This window comes from Thunnus albacares, chromosome 2, assembly GCF_914725855.1.
Source record: "Thunnus albacares chromosome 2, fThuAlb1.1, whole genome shotgun sequence".
Taxonomy (NCBI): Eukaryota; Metazoa; Chordata; class Actinopteri; order Scombriformes; family Scombridae; genus Thunnus; species Thunnus albacares.
Window position 1 is genome coordinate 13,047,096 of NC_058107.1, and position 17,037 is coordinate 13,064,132.

At 38.1% G+C, this 17,037-nt stretch overlaps 2 protein-coding genes across 4 annotated transcripts in view; one reads left to right on the forward strand and one right to left on the reverse strand.

Annotated features, from left to right (window-relative positions):
- adgrd1 (adhesion G protein-coupled receptor D1) overlaps positions 1-7,901 on the reverse strand; it is a 32,084-nt gene extending 24,183 nt beyond the window's left edge. Inside the window, exons 1-7 of one of the 2 annotated variants that reach the window (XM_044366351.1) lie at positions 6,637-7,901; positions 6,502-6,538; positions 6,037-6,153; positions 5,335-5,433; positions 4,722-4,844; positions 4,402-4,578; positions 786-1,043 (exon numbers count right to left, since the gene is read on the reverse strand). In XM_044366351.1, the coding sequence (XP_044222286.1) occupies positions 786-1,043; positions 4,402-4,578; positions 4,722-4,844; positions 5,335-5,433; positions 6,037-6,153; positions 6,502-6,538; positions 6,637-6,711 (886 nt within the window). In that variant the 5' untranslated portion in view covers positions 6,712-7,901. The remainder of the gene's footprint in view (positions 1-785; positions 1,044-4,401; positions 4,579-4,721; positions 4,845-5,334; positions 5,434-6,036; positions 6,154-6,501; positions 6,539-6,636) is intronic. The other variant, XM_044366360.1, reaches the window with a different exon arrangement.
- Positions 7,902-8,016: 115 nt separating this feature from the next.
- stx2b (syntaxin 2b) lies at positions 8,017-15,303 on the forward strand. 2 transcript variants are annotated; one of them, XM_044366370.1, is made up of 11 exons: positions 8,017-8,398; positions 8,499-8,573; positions 8,655-8,754; positions 9,616-9,690; positions 9,843-9,916; positions 10,320-10,428; positions 12,838-12,911; positions 13,106-13,243; positions 13,503-13,613; positions 13,798-13,917; positions 14,100-15,303. In XM_044366370.1, the coding sequence occupies exons 1-10, from the start codon at positions 8,369-8,371 to the stop codon at positions 13,891-13,893; spliced, it is 882 nt and encodes a 293-aa protein (XP_044222305.1). In that variant the 5' UTR covers positions 8,017-8,368; the 3' UTR covers positions 13,894-13,917; positions 14,100-15,303. The 2 variants fall into 2 exon arrangements, with proteins under 2 accessions (XP_044222305.1, XP_044222312.1); XM_044366377.1 differs by lacking the exon at positions 13,798-13,917.
- Positions 15,304-17,037: the final 1,734 nt, after the last annotated feature.

A 17,037-nucleotide genomic window follows, 5' to 3' on the forward strand; every position in this document is an offset into this window, starting at 1 on the left:
CCATAACAGTTGGGCGCTTTGCATCTGGTAATGGTCTGTAGAATATATTATGCTTTTGTTAACAGCTTCAGAGAAGAAAACAAGGCAATGTGCTCTTTGTTTCACACATCGTGATCAGTTGAAGCTCACATTAATAGCATCATATTATTACCTGACGCACAATGGAAGAGACAGCTTAAACTATTAGTAATCAGTATGTTTCACACACAACAAAAGTTGATTCAGCCAACAAGCTGAAAAGGTGAATTTCATCAGGCTTTGAACATTTCTCAGACAACCATGAAATTTGATAATTGGCTATATCACACAGCAGAATGGTATTTTTTCTAAATTCTGATAAACGTCAAGATGTTTTTGTCCATTTATGGCACTCTCCTAACCAAAGGAGGTAAACAACAAGAGAGCAAAAACAGACAAAGGTCTGGGGGTTTTGTCCTAGCATGTTATAACCTGTCACATTAAATTAAAATGATCTGCCCCCTGCAACCCAACATGCCGCTGCACTCTAATAAATACTTATAAGGCAGAACTATGTGAGCCATGGCACTTACATTTGTGAAAGGTCATGAAAATATTTTGTGCAAAATCCACTTGACAAGGAGGTGTATTTGTATAGTTTAATATCTTGTTGTTATGCATGAATGCTGTGGGTGGAATGCGAGGACGGAAATTGCTTTTTAACCCCTATTTCCTCAGAGTGGAGTCAAGAGGGAGGAAGCATTATAACAGACATGCCATCTCCTAGAATGACAGGAAATACTTTCAAGTGGACCGTGATGTCCTACCTATGGCTGCGTTGTAGTAGAGCATGATCTCGTGAGGAGAAAGGGCCCTTTCCCAGATGACAAACTCATCAAATGCCCCTGTTACATAATGATCATAAACCCTGTCGTTGCCAGTTCCAATGACAAGGTCAGCGTGGGGGTCGCCATAGTTCTCTGAGACATTGCCGTCTTGATCATCAGCAGTGAGGGTCCCATTGATGTAGACCTTCAGGCCGTCCATTTTTTTCCATGTGAACAGAATGTGGGTCCAGTAAGGCCCTGAAAGAGAAAAACAGAGAATCATAATAAAAAAATGATGTAAGTTTTGTATGTCATTCTTTCAGAGGCACAACTCTTCACCTGGCAAGTTTGTTTGTTTTGTCAAATAAATACATATAAATAGAATAAATACATGAATTTCAAACATTTTTCTTTAACAAAGTTAAAAGCCTGAATCAGCTGAGTGGTATAAGAATGCAGCTCTGGGTTGGTCTTTATTTTGCCACGCTGCTGTCGTGCGAGAGGTTCAGCTTCTGCAATGGGCATACCATGCTTGAGAGCACCTGCTTTCTCTTGGGCAATGAGCTGCTGACTCCAATTCGATTTGTTTCACGGAGACATGGATGAAGGAGCATCAAACTCCTGTACTGCACAGATACAGTGTGAAAAGAGCAGACCGAGATGAGCAGAAAGCACAGAAATCGCTAGGAGGAGGAGGACTATGTATTATTGTGGATAATAGATGGGAAATCACTTTGAACAAGACACTGACTGTGTCATTTAGGCAGTTTTATCTCCCAAGAGAATTTGGAAAAATAAATATAATCCTGACATTCCAGGCCCTGACAATGAAAAGACTGCTAGCAAAATAGCAGAAAGCTATAACAATGTGCTTTCTCGTTCGGGAGACCTTGGCGATTTTAACACCTGTTACATAAGGGGTCATCTGCCAAAACCGGAGCATCATGTCACTTCTCCTACTCGCTCCACTCAAATCTTAAACTGCTCTGTGGAAATATTAAAGACGCATATAAAGCAGTCTGCTGACTGCTCTTGGATAGGTTGGATATGTAATTAATCTCCTTCCCAAGTATGAAGCCAGAGTGAAAACAAAAAAACCTACAACCAAGGAGATACAGGTGTGGTCTGAAGGCAAACTCAGAGACTGCGCTGAGGGCAAATGGGCAAATGTGGGACACTGTCTTTGACACAATATCATGATGTGTAGAGAGGGTAAGAAGCAAGAACATCATGCTATGAATGACAAGATCTTTGTCAACGAGCTGAATGTTTTCTACAACAGATCTGACAGCTGCTTTCTAACATTGTTCCGGTTCCCAAAAAAGGTAAGAGCAATTTCAGTTCATGATTTACATATTGTCTCTGTGAGTCAATGGAGAAAGTTTTACAAAATCACCTTACTGCTTCTGTCACTATTCACTTCAGTTAGCTTACGAAAGCCAGAGAGAGGCCTTTCCATGCTTGACAGCGTGAGCACCTACAGCACCCCAAAACATATGCTACAGTTTTGTTTTTAGATTTTAATTAAGCTTTTAATGTTCTGTTGTACAATATCACTGCATGGTAGAGTAACCTGAGCAGTAAATACAGGAGCAAGCTGGCAAGGATCATCAGTGTGGGCAGTAAATTAATCAGAAGGCCACAGAGCCAGTTAGAGGCTTTTGGGGAACAGAGGGTGAGAAAAAAGCTCTGTGTATCACAGAGAAACCTTCACATAGTTTCTCCAGATTTGAGCAACTAAACTCTGGTAGGCGGACACCTCTGGCAACACAGAATGTAAGAAGTAAGACGTAATTTATCCCACAGGCACTTGGCTTGATCATTTTTTGAGATTCAATACTAATATTTTTTCATTCAGTATTTCAGTATTCATACTTTCAGTGTTGTGGATGTGTGGAGAATGTGTTCTATTCTATTCTGTGTACAATTAGAGGCATTTTAACAAAATAAGCACTGAAAATGAGGAGACAACACTGGAGTGTATAGGAGTGAATAAAGTGCAAGAAAGAGAATCGGGAAATCATTAAAAACATTTATCTCCATCATTGATTAATCCGCAGATAAACTACACAATTATTCTAACTGTGAAGTTGCTCATTATAATTTTCCAGACCATAAGGCGACATATTCAAATTGCTTGTTTTCTCCAACCAACAGTCTAAAACCCCAAACTATTCAGCTTGCATCATATATGATGAAGATAAGCAACAAATCTTTACAACTGAGCAGCTGAAGCCAAGAATTTTATCACATTTTTTATGGGAACATGAATGTTTGTACCAAAATTCATGACAATATATCAGATAGTTGTTGAGACATTTCATTCAAAACTCATGTCAAGCTCATGGTGGTGCTGGAGAAAAAGTCAGATGATCATAAAAGTAATTAAGATTAATCCTCTGGGGACAATAAATGTTACAGGTAATAAATGTACAAAATTTCATGGGAATCCATCAAATTGTTTTTGAGGTAAACCCGTCTGGCACAAAGTGGTGGACCAAACAACAGACCAACAAGTTTTGCTCTACACTTTTTGTTTCTCATTATTATTTTATGATATACATGTGTGTCCACCAGACCTCAAGATCAGAGTCTGTTCTGGTCCTGCAGAATCTTTGCAATTAATTTTACAATACAAAGAACTTCCTCTTGTTTCTCTGGGGTAAAAGTCCCAAAAGACAAAACATTCACTGTCTGAAAAAACTTCTACCAGAGGAGCAAAACAACCAAAACACATTAATACTTTTGTGGTTAGAATATAATGTGCCAAAGACCACCGCCACATAAACATTTCAACCCTTTTCATTTAAAGATATGTCTCTTTGCATACTCTGACAGTCTAAGCCTCCACTGATGATTATTTCAGTCACGGGGCACCTCGAGATTTGATCCATTACCCTCAAAGCTTTTCCTCACTTATGTGAAGAGAAAGAACTGACAGATTTTGACATCATGTCCCAAAACTTCGACATGTCACACAGTATGAGAGCCAGATGATGTTTGATCCTCCGTAACTGGACACGCAAAACAAAATTGAGTTATGACGCCCTGTGAATACAATCTTGAGTAATTGCAGCCAAAACAGAAGATGACAGAAGTCATTTGAGAGCAAAATACTGACCTGTAAAAGCTTCACATAACTTTAAGTCTAATATGGTTTATTCCACTTTGTCACAATAGGTTACCAAATCTTTTCATCTTATTATAATACAAATGTAATGCTTGTAACTTAATTTAAACTATTGGTCATACTATGACTTTCATTATGTTTCACATTTCATCTAACTTTACCTTTACCAATCACCAAAGTCAGGGAACATTATCTTTTTTTAAGATGGGAAAAGACCACATCTCATTACACGTCCATGATAATTGTATGTTTTGTGAAAGATTTATGAAATTTATCCTTGACTTGCCAAATCAAATGTTCGCGGCTACATCTGGTTTCAGTTAACCAAACCATGAATGCAATTACATAGCTTACAATTTATGGTTGAAAACTAAAAAAAAAAAAACTAAGAAAGACTAAAAAAAAAAAAAATCTTCCAGACCATTCCTCAGAGGAATTCAGCTGCAAGAACACTGTGTAATTGAAAGGCAAATTCATTCACAGTACCTGGAACTTTGATATTGGCCTTCCATCTGTGGTTGTTGCCTCGAGTGTAAAACTCCACATAACCTCCAAAGGGATTGGTGTAGACAGAGAAGCCATTAGAGATAACTTTCCCTCCAGAGGCTACAGCAAAACGCGACTCTGCCTCGTGATTTTTCCAAAAAAAGGAGAAAGTAATCCCTGCAGAATGAAGAAAAACATTTGTCATCAATACGAGAGATTAAAAATGATTTGTGCTGTGCCAAGTTATCATATACATAAACTGCAGTGCAGATTACAGTGTAATAAGCAAGCAGCAAGTTATGGTGATATTTGACACTCACCCTCAGGACCGCACAAAGTAGGGTCACTAATGCAAGAGTTCTGGTAGTTTCCAAAGTGGAGGAAGGTACCGCCGTTGTCTCCATTCAGGAAGATGCCTTTGTTGACCATTCCTTCAACAATATCTGCGGCAAAGCAAAAATCAAGGACATCATTTTGCTTGAAAATTGAGATAAGTGTCTTCTAGCCAGGAGATCTGCCTTAGTACCAAAATATTGAGAATGTTCAGTTCTCTGCTCGTACGAATAAATCAACACTGTTACTAGTCAACTAATCATATATTGTTTTGCAACTAATGAACACAAGTATTTTATAGCTTTCTTGGTATCTCATAAAACAACACAAAGACACTTAACATGTGGCTTAAATGTATTAATACAATACAGTTCTGATTTGCTGGCAGTACAAACTGGAATCGTGTGCATCCAAACAATGAACACTAAAAAATCATTTTTAAAAGCTAAGAATTCCTCATCTTGTGTTGTACGGATGAAATAAAGAGAAAAGTATGAAATGCTGAGCTCTACCGTGGTTAGGTGTGTGGTAGAGCAGACAACAGAGGGCAGTGGGTGATGCACGAATGAATTTCAGTGAGCAGAAGTGATTGATTCTCACCTACTGTTGCAGAAATGTTAGTGTAGGCAGAGTCATTGGTATACACATAGGAAGAGTTATGGGAGGAAGGGAGCACAGTGTGGTTGTGGATTCTGAGAGCTGGACAAAGACAACGGAGAGAAACAGTGATTCACACCTATATAGACACATGACAGAGGAGACAAGAGAACAGTGAAAGAAAGACAATGGGAGGGACGTGGTGCGCAGGTATGAGACAGAGTGATGCTGAGCTGAGTGCACAGTGGCAGCGCTTTTCCTCTTCAATCGAGGAATCTCCTTAAGTCAGAGCGACTTCACACATCATACTCGAGTCTATACCTGATCCCTCTTCAAATGTATCTCTTTTTGAAAAACTGACAAATGTAGGGACAACATGGCTGCATGTGAAAGAAGTAAATGTCTCTCAATCTATCTCTAAACTATAAACCACGTTTTATCATACTCTTACTACCTCCAGATTATGGGATAATGTATGTAAAGTATAATACAATAAGTTAGCTCACACACCAGATATTTTGTCCTATAATATCAGTGATAAATCTAACATACTGCACAGTATATGAGAGCTTTGCATACAACAGCAGCATATTTAAAAAGCACGATTGCTGTGGTGAAAATAGCTGAAGACCATGCAGAGATCAAACAGACAGACATTTAGGTGCTGCGTTCTCAAGAGTATATACAGTTTATATATGCACATACTTATGTTACTTCCGTTAACATAACCTGGTCTGTTTCCAATCGGGTTCCACAGTTCATGGATTCCTTCCACAGCATCGAGAGGCCAATAATGTGAGGCCGTGGCCAACACCTGCAGGCCTGGACGGAGAGTTCATGGGTAAAACAAGGATCTAGAAAGGGCTTTTCCCCCAATCAAGCTGTCGCATTACTCAAAATGTATTATTCTGGCACTCAATTTTGGATTTGGGGGGATTCAAATATTTTAAATAATAAAACAAACAGCTGTGAAGGTTGTTAATGCAGACCAGCAGCAAACAAATCAATAACATCTTCTGGTCTGGATGTTAGCAGATATTATATTTATTGAATCTGTATATTTCTGATCCAATATACAGTATAGCTGTATAATGACATCTAATTTAGCAACTTATGACAGTATGGTTAAATTAAAGCAATCACAACACTCATGCAGAAATGCATTATTACCTGGATGCTGCACAGATTGTACCGCTTCAGCATAAACCTGCAAAGAAATCAAATGGATTTTTAAAGGCTGCTATACAACAGATAATCAGATTACTAAAGGCTGTGACTGGCCTGCACTTGTCAAAAGTTTCTTACCTTCATACAGGAGACAAAAGCTGTGAAAATGTGAATTTGCAAAGAAAGCTCCATAGCTGTTGAAAAAAGTACCATTTCTTCTGTTCTAAAACAATATTGTTAAATCCCCAAATAAAGATGAATCCAAGAGAAGTCACACATTATTCCGAGATTCGGAAAAGAATTCTAATCAGTCCACGTGTCCAAAATTTTAAATGTATAAAAATTATAACAAAAGCTCCAGTAAGAAAAAGGTCAATTTAGTGCTCTGGTAAGAGGCAGAAAAACTTCAGAGGTTGTTCTTTCATGATAAAACACTGAAGCCCAACTTCCACGCAGAAAATTGTAATCCGTGATCTTTATTCCTACATTGACCTAAGAGTTGTTTCTAGGCGTTTTATTCTCTGTGCCTGCATCTGGACAATTGCAAAGAGTAGAGAAACTCCGTGGAGGCGCACTGGGTTGTTGGGCTGAACGTGGGAATTGCAAAATGTGATGTCATTTTTGGATCTTCTGAGGAGGGGCGTTACAGCTGTGCGTACATGGCGTTATTTGTGCGTAATTGGAGATTGCGCGGGGATTGAATACTGTGTGATCCAGATAAAAGATTCGGATAAACATTTGTCTCATGATTAGTTTGGATATTGGGGCAGATTAAAGGGCAACACCCTGGACTCTCTGGGAACAATAAGGGATGCTGTTGAGGATGGGTGGTTTTTTAGTAACGGTCTGCTGACAGACACTCAGACACAGAAACTGCTGCAACAGATACAGTATCTGCAACATTACTTTTAACTTTTCTGGGTGATTTATTTATTATACTTCAACCACATTACTCGCACGAAAAAGAAGGAAGATTCTCAAATATAACTCACCACCATGCAGAAATAATATATATAAATAGCGGTGTGACAAATGGGAATTTTTGTTTTGTGACACCAGTTCCGTCACAGTCCCTCAAGGTCCATTTCAATTTGAAGGTAAACAGCGCCATCGCGTGGTCAGGTGGATTATAGTTTAGTGGCCACATAGTCCAGTCAATCTATTATTTATTAAATCCTCTCGTGTAACTGCCTGGTGGTGTGTTTGCTGTCAAAGTAAAAATCATCATCTAATAAAAAAGTTGTGGTTTTCATTTAATAAACCACATGAGACTCTTATAATGTGTTGTAATTCGGAGATTTTTTATGGGGATATTATAATATTAATCACTTTTCTGTTCTCTACCCTCCCAAATTATATGATTACATTCATATGGTTGTTTATCGTAATGGCCTGATCAAATTTAACTGAGGGTGGACTGAGAGAGAGAGAGAGAGAGAGAGAGAGAGAGAGAGAGAGAGAGAGAGAGAGAGAGAGAGAGAGAGAGAGAGAGAGGCGTATCCCGGTGAGAGATATTGTGGATCTGTTAGGGCTCATTGTGTTTTTGCGGTGAGTAATATCAACACAGACCAGAGCTGAGTAGTCTCCTTCCTTCAGGCTTTCATTTTGTAGAGCTCTCACCTTAGACCTACTTTTGATATATATATAAACAACTTTTGGAGAACTCGGACGCGCTCTTTCCATTTCTAGGACTCGTTTAAATACTAAATAACGTCATTCATGTAGGCCTGCTGTATTTGTTTCCAGCCATCCGGACCTCAGTCCACAGCTTGGTGGCTCAATGTTTCACCACATATGGAGACTTATTACAGGATGACCCAGCGGGTGTTTTACTAGAATTATCTGTCCAGGAGACGAGCTGATCGGTGTGATGAAGGATAGACTGGCTGAACTGAGTGCTGTAAGTGGTCTATCTATAACCTCGACAGGTAAAACATCCTGATGCATTTGCGCAAAATTAAAAAAAAAAGTCACTCAGTTGTATTTTCCCATCCGTACAGAGCAGAACACAAGCAGAGGAAGATGTTGCAGTCACAGTGGACAGAGATGGCTTCATGGAGAGCTTTTTCAGAAGGGTGGGTGTCACTGTAACGCACAGGTTTCGGGCTCTGGGTTGATCCAAGGTATTGACTGTTTTTACGTGGTGATTGATGCAGGTGGAAGAAGTTAGAGGGCTCATTGATAAGATCTCCCACCAAGTGGAAGAGGTGAGGAAGATGCACAGCATGATCCTGTCTGCACCCAACCCAGATGACAGTAAGTGTGTGCCTCAATCAAACATTAAGGACAAAGTCAGAAAGCATGATTCATTTGGTTTTCTGTTGTTTTTGAACTCTTGCATTGAATTGTTTTGTGACCTGCTTGGCAGGAGTTTGATTTTTCTGGCAACAAATGCAACAAATGTCTCACTTCCTTTCTTCAATTTTCCTCCTCATTGTGAATGAATAGCTGCCTGTCAGGAAACATTGTGAAGGAAACAGCACTGTTTCAGCTCCAAAACCCACAAAACACTGTAGCTTGGGCTCTGATTAGGAGCTTATAATAAGAGGAGGATTTTAACATGTTTCATTTGCAGATGTTTGTTGACACCTAGTGTACAACTTAAATTAACTTAAATTTTCTTTAACTTAACAGAAACTGTTTAAAAGTACGACAAATTATTTAAAACGATATAATAGGCAGATGTCAAAGTGGCACACTGTTAATATGGAGACAGACCAGAGGATTAGCCAATGGCCTTGTTCAGTGTGTGAGCTGAGCTGATGCCTGAGGAGTCCATCAGGAAAAAGAGTCTGTTTAGGGTGCCATGAGGAAATGAGTATGTCTAATGTAACACACTGTAGTACGGTGTTTTAAGATCCATGACGTGGAAATGGTCACCAGGGACAGAAACAATGGGCTCTGTGAAGTGTGACCTCTGCAATATTGCCGCAGGGTTGTTGCCAAGTTACAAGATGAAAACCTACAATAAATCCAATATTTACAGGAGGGAAGGCCAGAGTGATTAGTTGGATGACATTATTTTTCCTCATCAGCAAACAGAGTCTGATGTTTTTCCCATCTGTGTGTGTGTGTGTGTGTGTGTGTGTGTGTGTGTGTGTGTGCGTGTGTGTCAAGGAACAAAGGATCAGCTTGATGCATTAACCAACGATATCAAAGGGAATGCCAATGTGGTGCGAATGAAACTAAAATGTGAGTTGAACCATGACATGATGTCATAGTAAGACACCTCAAATCTTATTAATATTAAATATTATTCAGATTTATTGACCTTATGGCATTAACACTGATGTCTTCTACTTTGTTGTTGTGTAATGTTGTGTCATACCTCTCTTCCTCTGAAGCCATGGAACAAGGTATGCCCAAAGATGACATACCTAACAGATCCTCTGTTGACTTCCGGATCCAGAAAACACAGGTCAGGAAATAAATCAACGAGTGGTAACTCCTCACACACACACACATATCAGATACCCTGACCATACATGGTCATCATTAGTCACTTAATCTGTCATGCACAAACATCAGGTGGGAAATGTGGATAATGTTTTTGTGTAGATTTATCTGCCTTGTTGGCAAAATATGTAAGATAATGATTATTCACAATCAAATCCAAAAATTTACTGTTTTACAGGATGAGTTTTCAGATTAAATTGGGATTTTCTTTGTTTGGTGGTAATTTTGAACCTTGAATGAAAATGTAACAATGTAAGCATCTTGTTCAGAATTGCTTTGCAAGCTTAAATGAAGACATACACTGTGGTCTGAAACGCCCACATTCATTCGTCATCCTCTGTCCTTGTGTTTTCACTTGTCCTCAGCACACAGTGCTGTCCAGGAAGTTTGTGGAGGTCATGACCCAGTACAACGAGACTCAAGTGTCCTTTCGGGAAAGAAGCAAAGGAAGGATCCAGAGACAGCTGGAGATAAGTAAGTGACAAATACTAACCCTCCTGTACCCTTGTGAGGCCAGGGAGTACAGGTTCTTAAGGTCTCTTATTCTTTTTAAGAGTTAGTGTTGATGGAAACTGCTAATACTGACAAGAAATACTCCCTTTTTTGCTTGTCTTTGGTTGTACGTACAAGAATTATGAGTGCAAGACTCCCAAATCTAGAGATAAAAGAGCGACAAATAAAACCCTGAGGCTGTGTCAGGACAGGATCCAGGAAACAGACCACACCGGTTTCCTCTCTGATTCTCTGGACACTAACCTTGTTGATAAACAGACGCCAGCAGGGACAGGGTTTTTTTCAGGTTTCTTCAAGATGTCAAGGTTCTCTTTTGCTCAAACCAAAGTCACAATTCAACTCTAAATGGAGTTCTTGTTCTTGATCACATCCAAACACGAGAATTTCTGTGTTTTGTGAGATTTGATGTCACTGAAATTAGTAGTAGTTGTTGTACTAGTAAGATATACATAGTAGTTTTGTTCCAGTATTAACAGGATGTGCAAAATTGTAGCATTTGCAATATATAATATAAATGAGAATATAGGTTTGTTTGCATTTTTAATAGCTTATTAGTTTCAACGTCTCTGCAGACAACTTCATATTTTCAACCAGTATTCTGAGGAGCATTCTTGGATATCTCAATTCAGAGTTACAATGACAAACAAATGCAAGGACAGCGTGTTTCAGTTGCATTGTATTATGCACATATGAGTAACACAAGACAATAGTGAAAGGTAAAAAATAGGACAGTCTCCCACAGTCCCTGCGGCCAGCATTAATGAGAGGCTCTGGTTCTCCACTCTGCAGACGGAAGAACCTGATACTGGAGACGCCTCACTGTGTTTGTGTTGCCCGGGAAACGAGCAGAGGGCTCAGCGGCCTGTGTAACAGTAGTTCACCTGTCTTTGACAATGCCGCACGAACCTCGGCCTGTGCTGTAGTGGAGTTACAACATTAATTTACATCATTCAGGAGGGATACCGTGTTTGCACGAGGAGTATTGATGAGTTGTAAACGAGGTGTGTTTTGCTGTGTTTGGTGCAGCATCTCTGAGGAATAGCCATCGCAAAAGGCATGTGACATACAGTAAGCACCTGCACAGAGATCAGCCTCTCCAGGGAGGTTGTTGTACAACAGGAGGGATGGTTTCAGGAAAGGAAAGCTTTCTGTTTATAGAGTTTCAGCAGCTGTTTCTCTACGAGGGGTCCTTTGTTCCTGAGACAGTTCTAATCTTAGTCACAAGTACAACCCTTATCCATGAATAAACTGAGCAGCACAGCAGGAGCTGACTATAATTTAACATGAAATTATCTAAACCACTTGAAAATGCATTGTTTGCAACTGTTGTGCTGAGATTTAGGGTTTAATTGCAGCATGTTTTCCTTTCTCAAAAGTCCTCAAAACCACAAAAAATTGGCTCAAACATGTAAGTGAAGTCTTACATGACTTTAAACTTCAATAGTAATCTTCAGTGTGCTTTACTTTAATGCTGTCTAACACATTATCTGTTTTTTTAAAGAGGGATATCATATTTGGATTTTTTTTGTTTCATTAAACAATACAATAAATCTCTCATTGCTTGGGGGGAAAGTCTGCATTGTCTTTGTAGCAGTGTCCCCTGGGTGGATAACAGAGACATTATTTTTCTGTCTGCTCAATCAATAGAGCTACAGTACAATGAGGCTTCATCTCCTCACACAACAGGCTTTATATGGAGCAGCTCCACAACACCAACAGACAAATGCATTATCCTGGGATTAAACACATAGCAGTGTATTGTGTCAAGGCCAAACACAGGCATTCATTGTTTACAAGGATATGACTTACTCAATAATCTGGGACTTCTGTCAATTAAACATCTGAGTCGTTTTGTTGTTTTTAAAGAATGAAAAACAACAACAAAAACAACACAAGTTAAAACAGGCTACATTAGATAATTATTTCTTTAGGCACACAGACAATAACCACATTCAATTGTTAGACATAATTTGTTCTCTTATCAATAACGGCTCAAGCGGGATATCTGGTCAGTGCAATGACCTTTTATATTCTAATCCCAGATAGTATATCAGAGGTCCAGAGCAGAAATAGAAGGTTACAAGTAGGAGTGTTGTCATATTAAAAAAAAAATCTTAGGGCTCAGTTTCCTCCAAATAAGCTATAAATTGCTGCTGCCATGTCAATATAAAATCTTCACCCGAGTCCTGTAAATTATATCTTAATAATCTCAAATGACAGATACCGCATCATGTCTCTAAGACATTTTATGTAAGACATTTAAATGGTTAAAGAGACCAATGTGGCATGTGTTTTAGTGATTAAGCAAACTGTGGTAAGTTCAGTTCATTGTTGGATAATCATTACTCGCTTTTCTTATTATCATCTCAGCTGGAAGAGTGACCACCAACGAAGAATTGGAAGACATGCTAGAAAGTGGAAATCCATCAATTTTCACATCTGATGTAAGTTTTCTCTTACCCTACTGAACACTCTTGTTGCAGGTTTAGAAGGTAATACTGCCATCTAGTGGCAGAGAAATAATAAATCATTTGAGGTGGGGTGCTAGGCTTTTTTTCGTCAACCAGAACTGGGAAAAATCAGTTTGGTGTTGTTTTAAGAATTATTCATTTTGGTACTCTTTTATCTCCTTTTTTAGATCATTTCTGATTCTCAGATCACACGTCAGGCCTTAAATGAGATAGAATCACGACACCAGGACATCATGCGTCTGGAGTCGAGCATCAGAGAGCTCCATGCGATGTTCATGGACATGGCAATGCTGGTTGAGACTCAGGTAACAGCTAAATATCATTGGTTGTTACTTAGGTAAAAAAAAAAGCCTTTGTCAGATATAGTTCTTTCAGGTCAGGTCTTATGTATTAGTTGATGTGTAATAGTATCTACTTTGTCCTACTTTCTCAAATGTACAGTCTTATGTCAGTGTTGACCTTTAACCATATGTACCAGTCTGCAGCCACTATGTTTCTTTATCTATGTTACCAAACAAAACTCTCATTTGATAAATAAAATAATTCAGATTCTCTCATTTACAGGGAGATATGGTCAACAACATTGAGAACAACGTTTCCAATGCAGCTGAATACATTTGTCGGGCAAAAGAAGAGACCAAAAAGGCAGTGAGATACCAGAAAAAATCCCGGAGGGTATGTGTTCCTTTTTAATTATGTGTTGCTTAGTTGTCACGAATAAAAACATTTTTAAATGTCAATTATACAAGATGGTTCTAATGACAAACCATGCGACCACTTACAGCTACTGTATGAATCTCTTTATAGTGCTCATATCACTACTTTTAGTTCAAGTAACACCATCTTCTTTACTTGGCAGAAATACATTATCCTTGCCTTTGCTCTATTGATCCTGCTTGCCGTCATTGCACTAATTGTTGGCCTGTCTGTTGGACTAACCAAACCTCCTGTATGAGACCTACTGTGATTACTGCATGAGGTAATAACACCCACATACAACTTCCATTCCTTGAACATTCATCCATCCGTTCATTTATTTACTAATGCATTCATCTGATAAATGGTTTGATGGATTTTTAATGAAGTTTTTTTTTAGCAAGCAAAACCTGCGATTCCATTAGTTACAGCTACTTACGTCTCTGTTTCTTCTCCTTTTTACAGAAACTTCTCTTCCTTACCATGTGTGGGGCTGCAGGTTTACTTTTACTCATCATAATAGTTGGAGTCTTTGAATGATGGATTTCATGGTTCACAAACTCACAGCAGTCAGCTGTTCCTGTAGTGTTGAAGCCTACACCGGCTCCATAATAAGACTGTCATTCACTATCCAACAGCATTACAGAGAGGATCTCTTGAGCACAGTGAAGTATAATAATGTGACATCCACTTTGCACCAGTAACATCAGACCTCATGATACACTGTTCTGGAGCAATTCTACACAGCTATAATAAAGTGTCTTGTCAGCACATATCCCTCTCTGTTAGCGGTGATATAATGAACACGGACAGCACATCAGATACATACACTAGTGTACATTCTGTTTTGCTGCCATCTTTTCATGTTGGATATCACATTCAGACATTTCTTGGTCCGATGACTTTAAAGTAATTGTTTGATGTTTTAGGAAATATGTTTATATACCCTCTTGCACAGATTTAGATGAGAAGATCAGTACCACTGTAATGAGAGTGATATTGATCTTCTCATCTAATGCTTGGTAAAAAGGCAAATAAGCATGTTTACCTAAATGTTGGACTATTCCTTTAATATTCAAAGGTTAATGTAATAATTGTACTTCTCTTTATAAATTAAATGTATAATTTGTGTTACATGTTAAAGTGTATGTTTAATATGTAATTCATGTGAATTGAATGTAAAAGTACCGAAGCTCAGGACTCCATTAGGAATAGAAAAATGTTTAAAAAAAAAGAAAAGAAAAAGAATTATATTCACTGTAATCTTTTCCAGTTAATTGTTTCTCAGTCAGAAGAAAAAAATCCCAGTCAAGCAAATGGGATTCATCACTTCATTCAATACCACAAAAGCAGCTGTTATTGCACATTCAGAATATTTGTGACACCCGACCGTACAAAAGTGCCTTCTTTACTTAACCTTTAATTATGAATCCTTAACTTATTCAGTTGTATTTATCGTGATCACTGTGTGTGATGACTGAAATATTAGTTGTGAAAAAAGTCATGCTGTAAAGTAGGACTCTTGGATGATGTCATTTCAAGAGCACACATTTTCATTTTGATAGATTTGATTCCTTTTTTTATTTGTTTACAAGTTATATCTTGTATTTTCTATTGAAGCTGAATAATGAAATCATGTAATTTCAAAAAATAAAAATGATTTGCAGAATGTATTGCTTGTTTATTCCCTTTCATATTAAATGTATTATTTATAATTATGGATAACGCCAGACATTTCAAAGTGCAAACACCTCTGAATTTCTCAGACATTATTAAAGTTCTGTTCATTTAACAACCCAAATATTTGGAGGTATGATGTGCTTTGATGAAAACAGAAAGAAACAGAGGTTGCTGTTTACTTCAGGATTAATGAGCACAAAGCACTTGACTTCTGTGTAATCAACCAAACAAGATTAGTGAAGAAAGTGGAAGTAAGCACCCTGATCAGATCAAAATTAGATCAAAGGAAACATCAGAGGTGCACTAGGAGTGAAATACTAGTGAATGTCCTTAAAATCTGTACATGAGGGTGTTTTCAGGTCACTGAGCACAATATCCTAGATGTCAAATCAAGTGATATTATAAGCTGTGAGTAAAGTTGGACACAGCAGTTTGATTGATGTGATAAACAATTTATTTGGATGAGTAATTTATGTGGCAATCTGTAGATGTTGAAGCTTTGGTAAATGAGAACAAATGTGTAAAACATAATATTTAGAGAGATATGCAGGGTTTATTCTGATGAGTGTATTATTGTGTGTATTATTATTAAGATGAAGCTTGAGCTTTGTTGCCTTGTTGTTGGATGTCAGGTCATTAGTGTCCACCATGTTTTATACTATAGTCTGTGGGAAGAGACCAACTATGAAAGCCAGCAGTCTGTTTGAACTGAGAATTGTAAAAATCAAGACCATTTATGAACCATTTGAGCACAGTATCATGGAATCATTTCATGAGCAGGTGGGCTTAGTTTAAATGTCATAAATGTTCTTTGCAGCACAATTCTGCTTTACAAGCATTATGGCCCACTACAGTCATGTAGTATTGTAACAGTTAAGCTAGTCACTAACTAATAGCCTGGCCGGATGTGAGGCCATGCCTAAATCCTCCCACTAGCTGTTCTGGTTATTCTGGCACTGCCTCATTATCGCCAGCTGTGAGGTGATTGACACCCTGCTGTTCTGAGTGATATGACTTTCTCTGAAGAGAATGGCCACAAATCAAACATGCTTGTTGTGACGCAGTCACAGATTTGGTCACTGCAGACAATGACATTAATTCTATCTTAACATTATTGAATGTAAATGTAAAATAGCCCTTTTTTCAGTTTTCAGAAATAGAATAGAAGTTTCACAAAACTAAAACTACATTCTTTACAGTCAACGTGTTAATCTAGTCTAGGTTTGACACTATCTACGCATAGTGCTTTTTGAGCTAGACCTGGTCTAAATGCAGGAAAAGTGCAATCACCCCCATTTCACTCTTTAGCCAATTTTCTTTACTGTCACCACGGTTCATCATTTGTAAATGCAACCTGTGTATACGTGGCACACAGTGGTTGTATTTCCATTTCTTATGCAGCTGATGCAGCCACTGAACATATAAGATAACAAGTTATATTTGCTTGTTTATAAAGAGATGACCAAACATACCATTATTTGACATGTATCCTACTAAACAAAGTATAAAATATACAATATATGAACAAATTAATTGCATTTGGTGCTAGATGTTTTGAACCAGCCAATAATTGTTTAAATATATTTTAATGTTCATAGCAAACCTACCTACTTATTTATTAATCTTGTTACTTTTTATTTGTAATATGTTTTCTAGACCTGGTCTCATGTGGTCTGGTTGCAGAAAGCAGTGGTTTTCACAAATAGGGTTTTTTAAGGTAGTC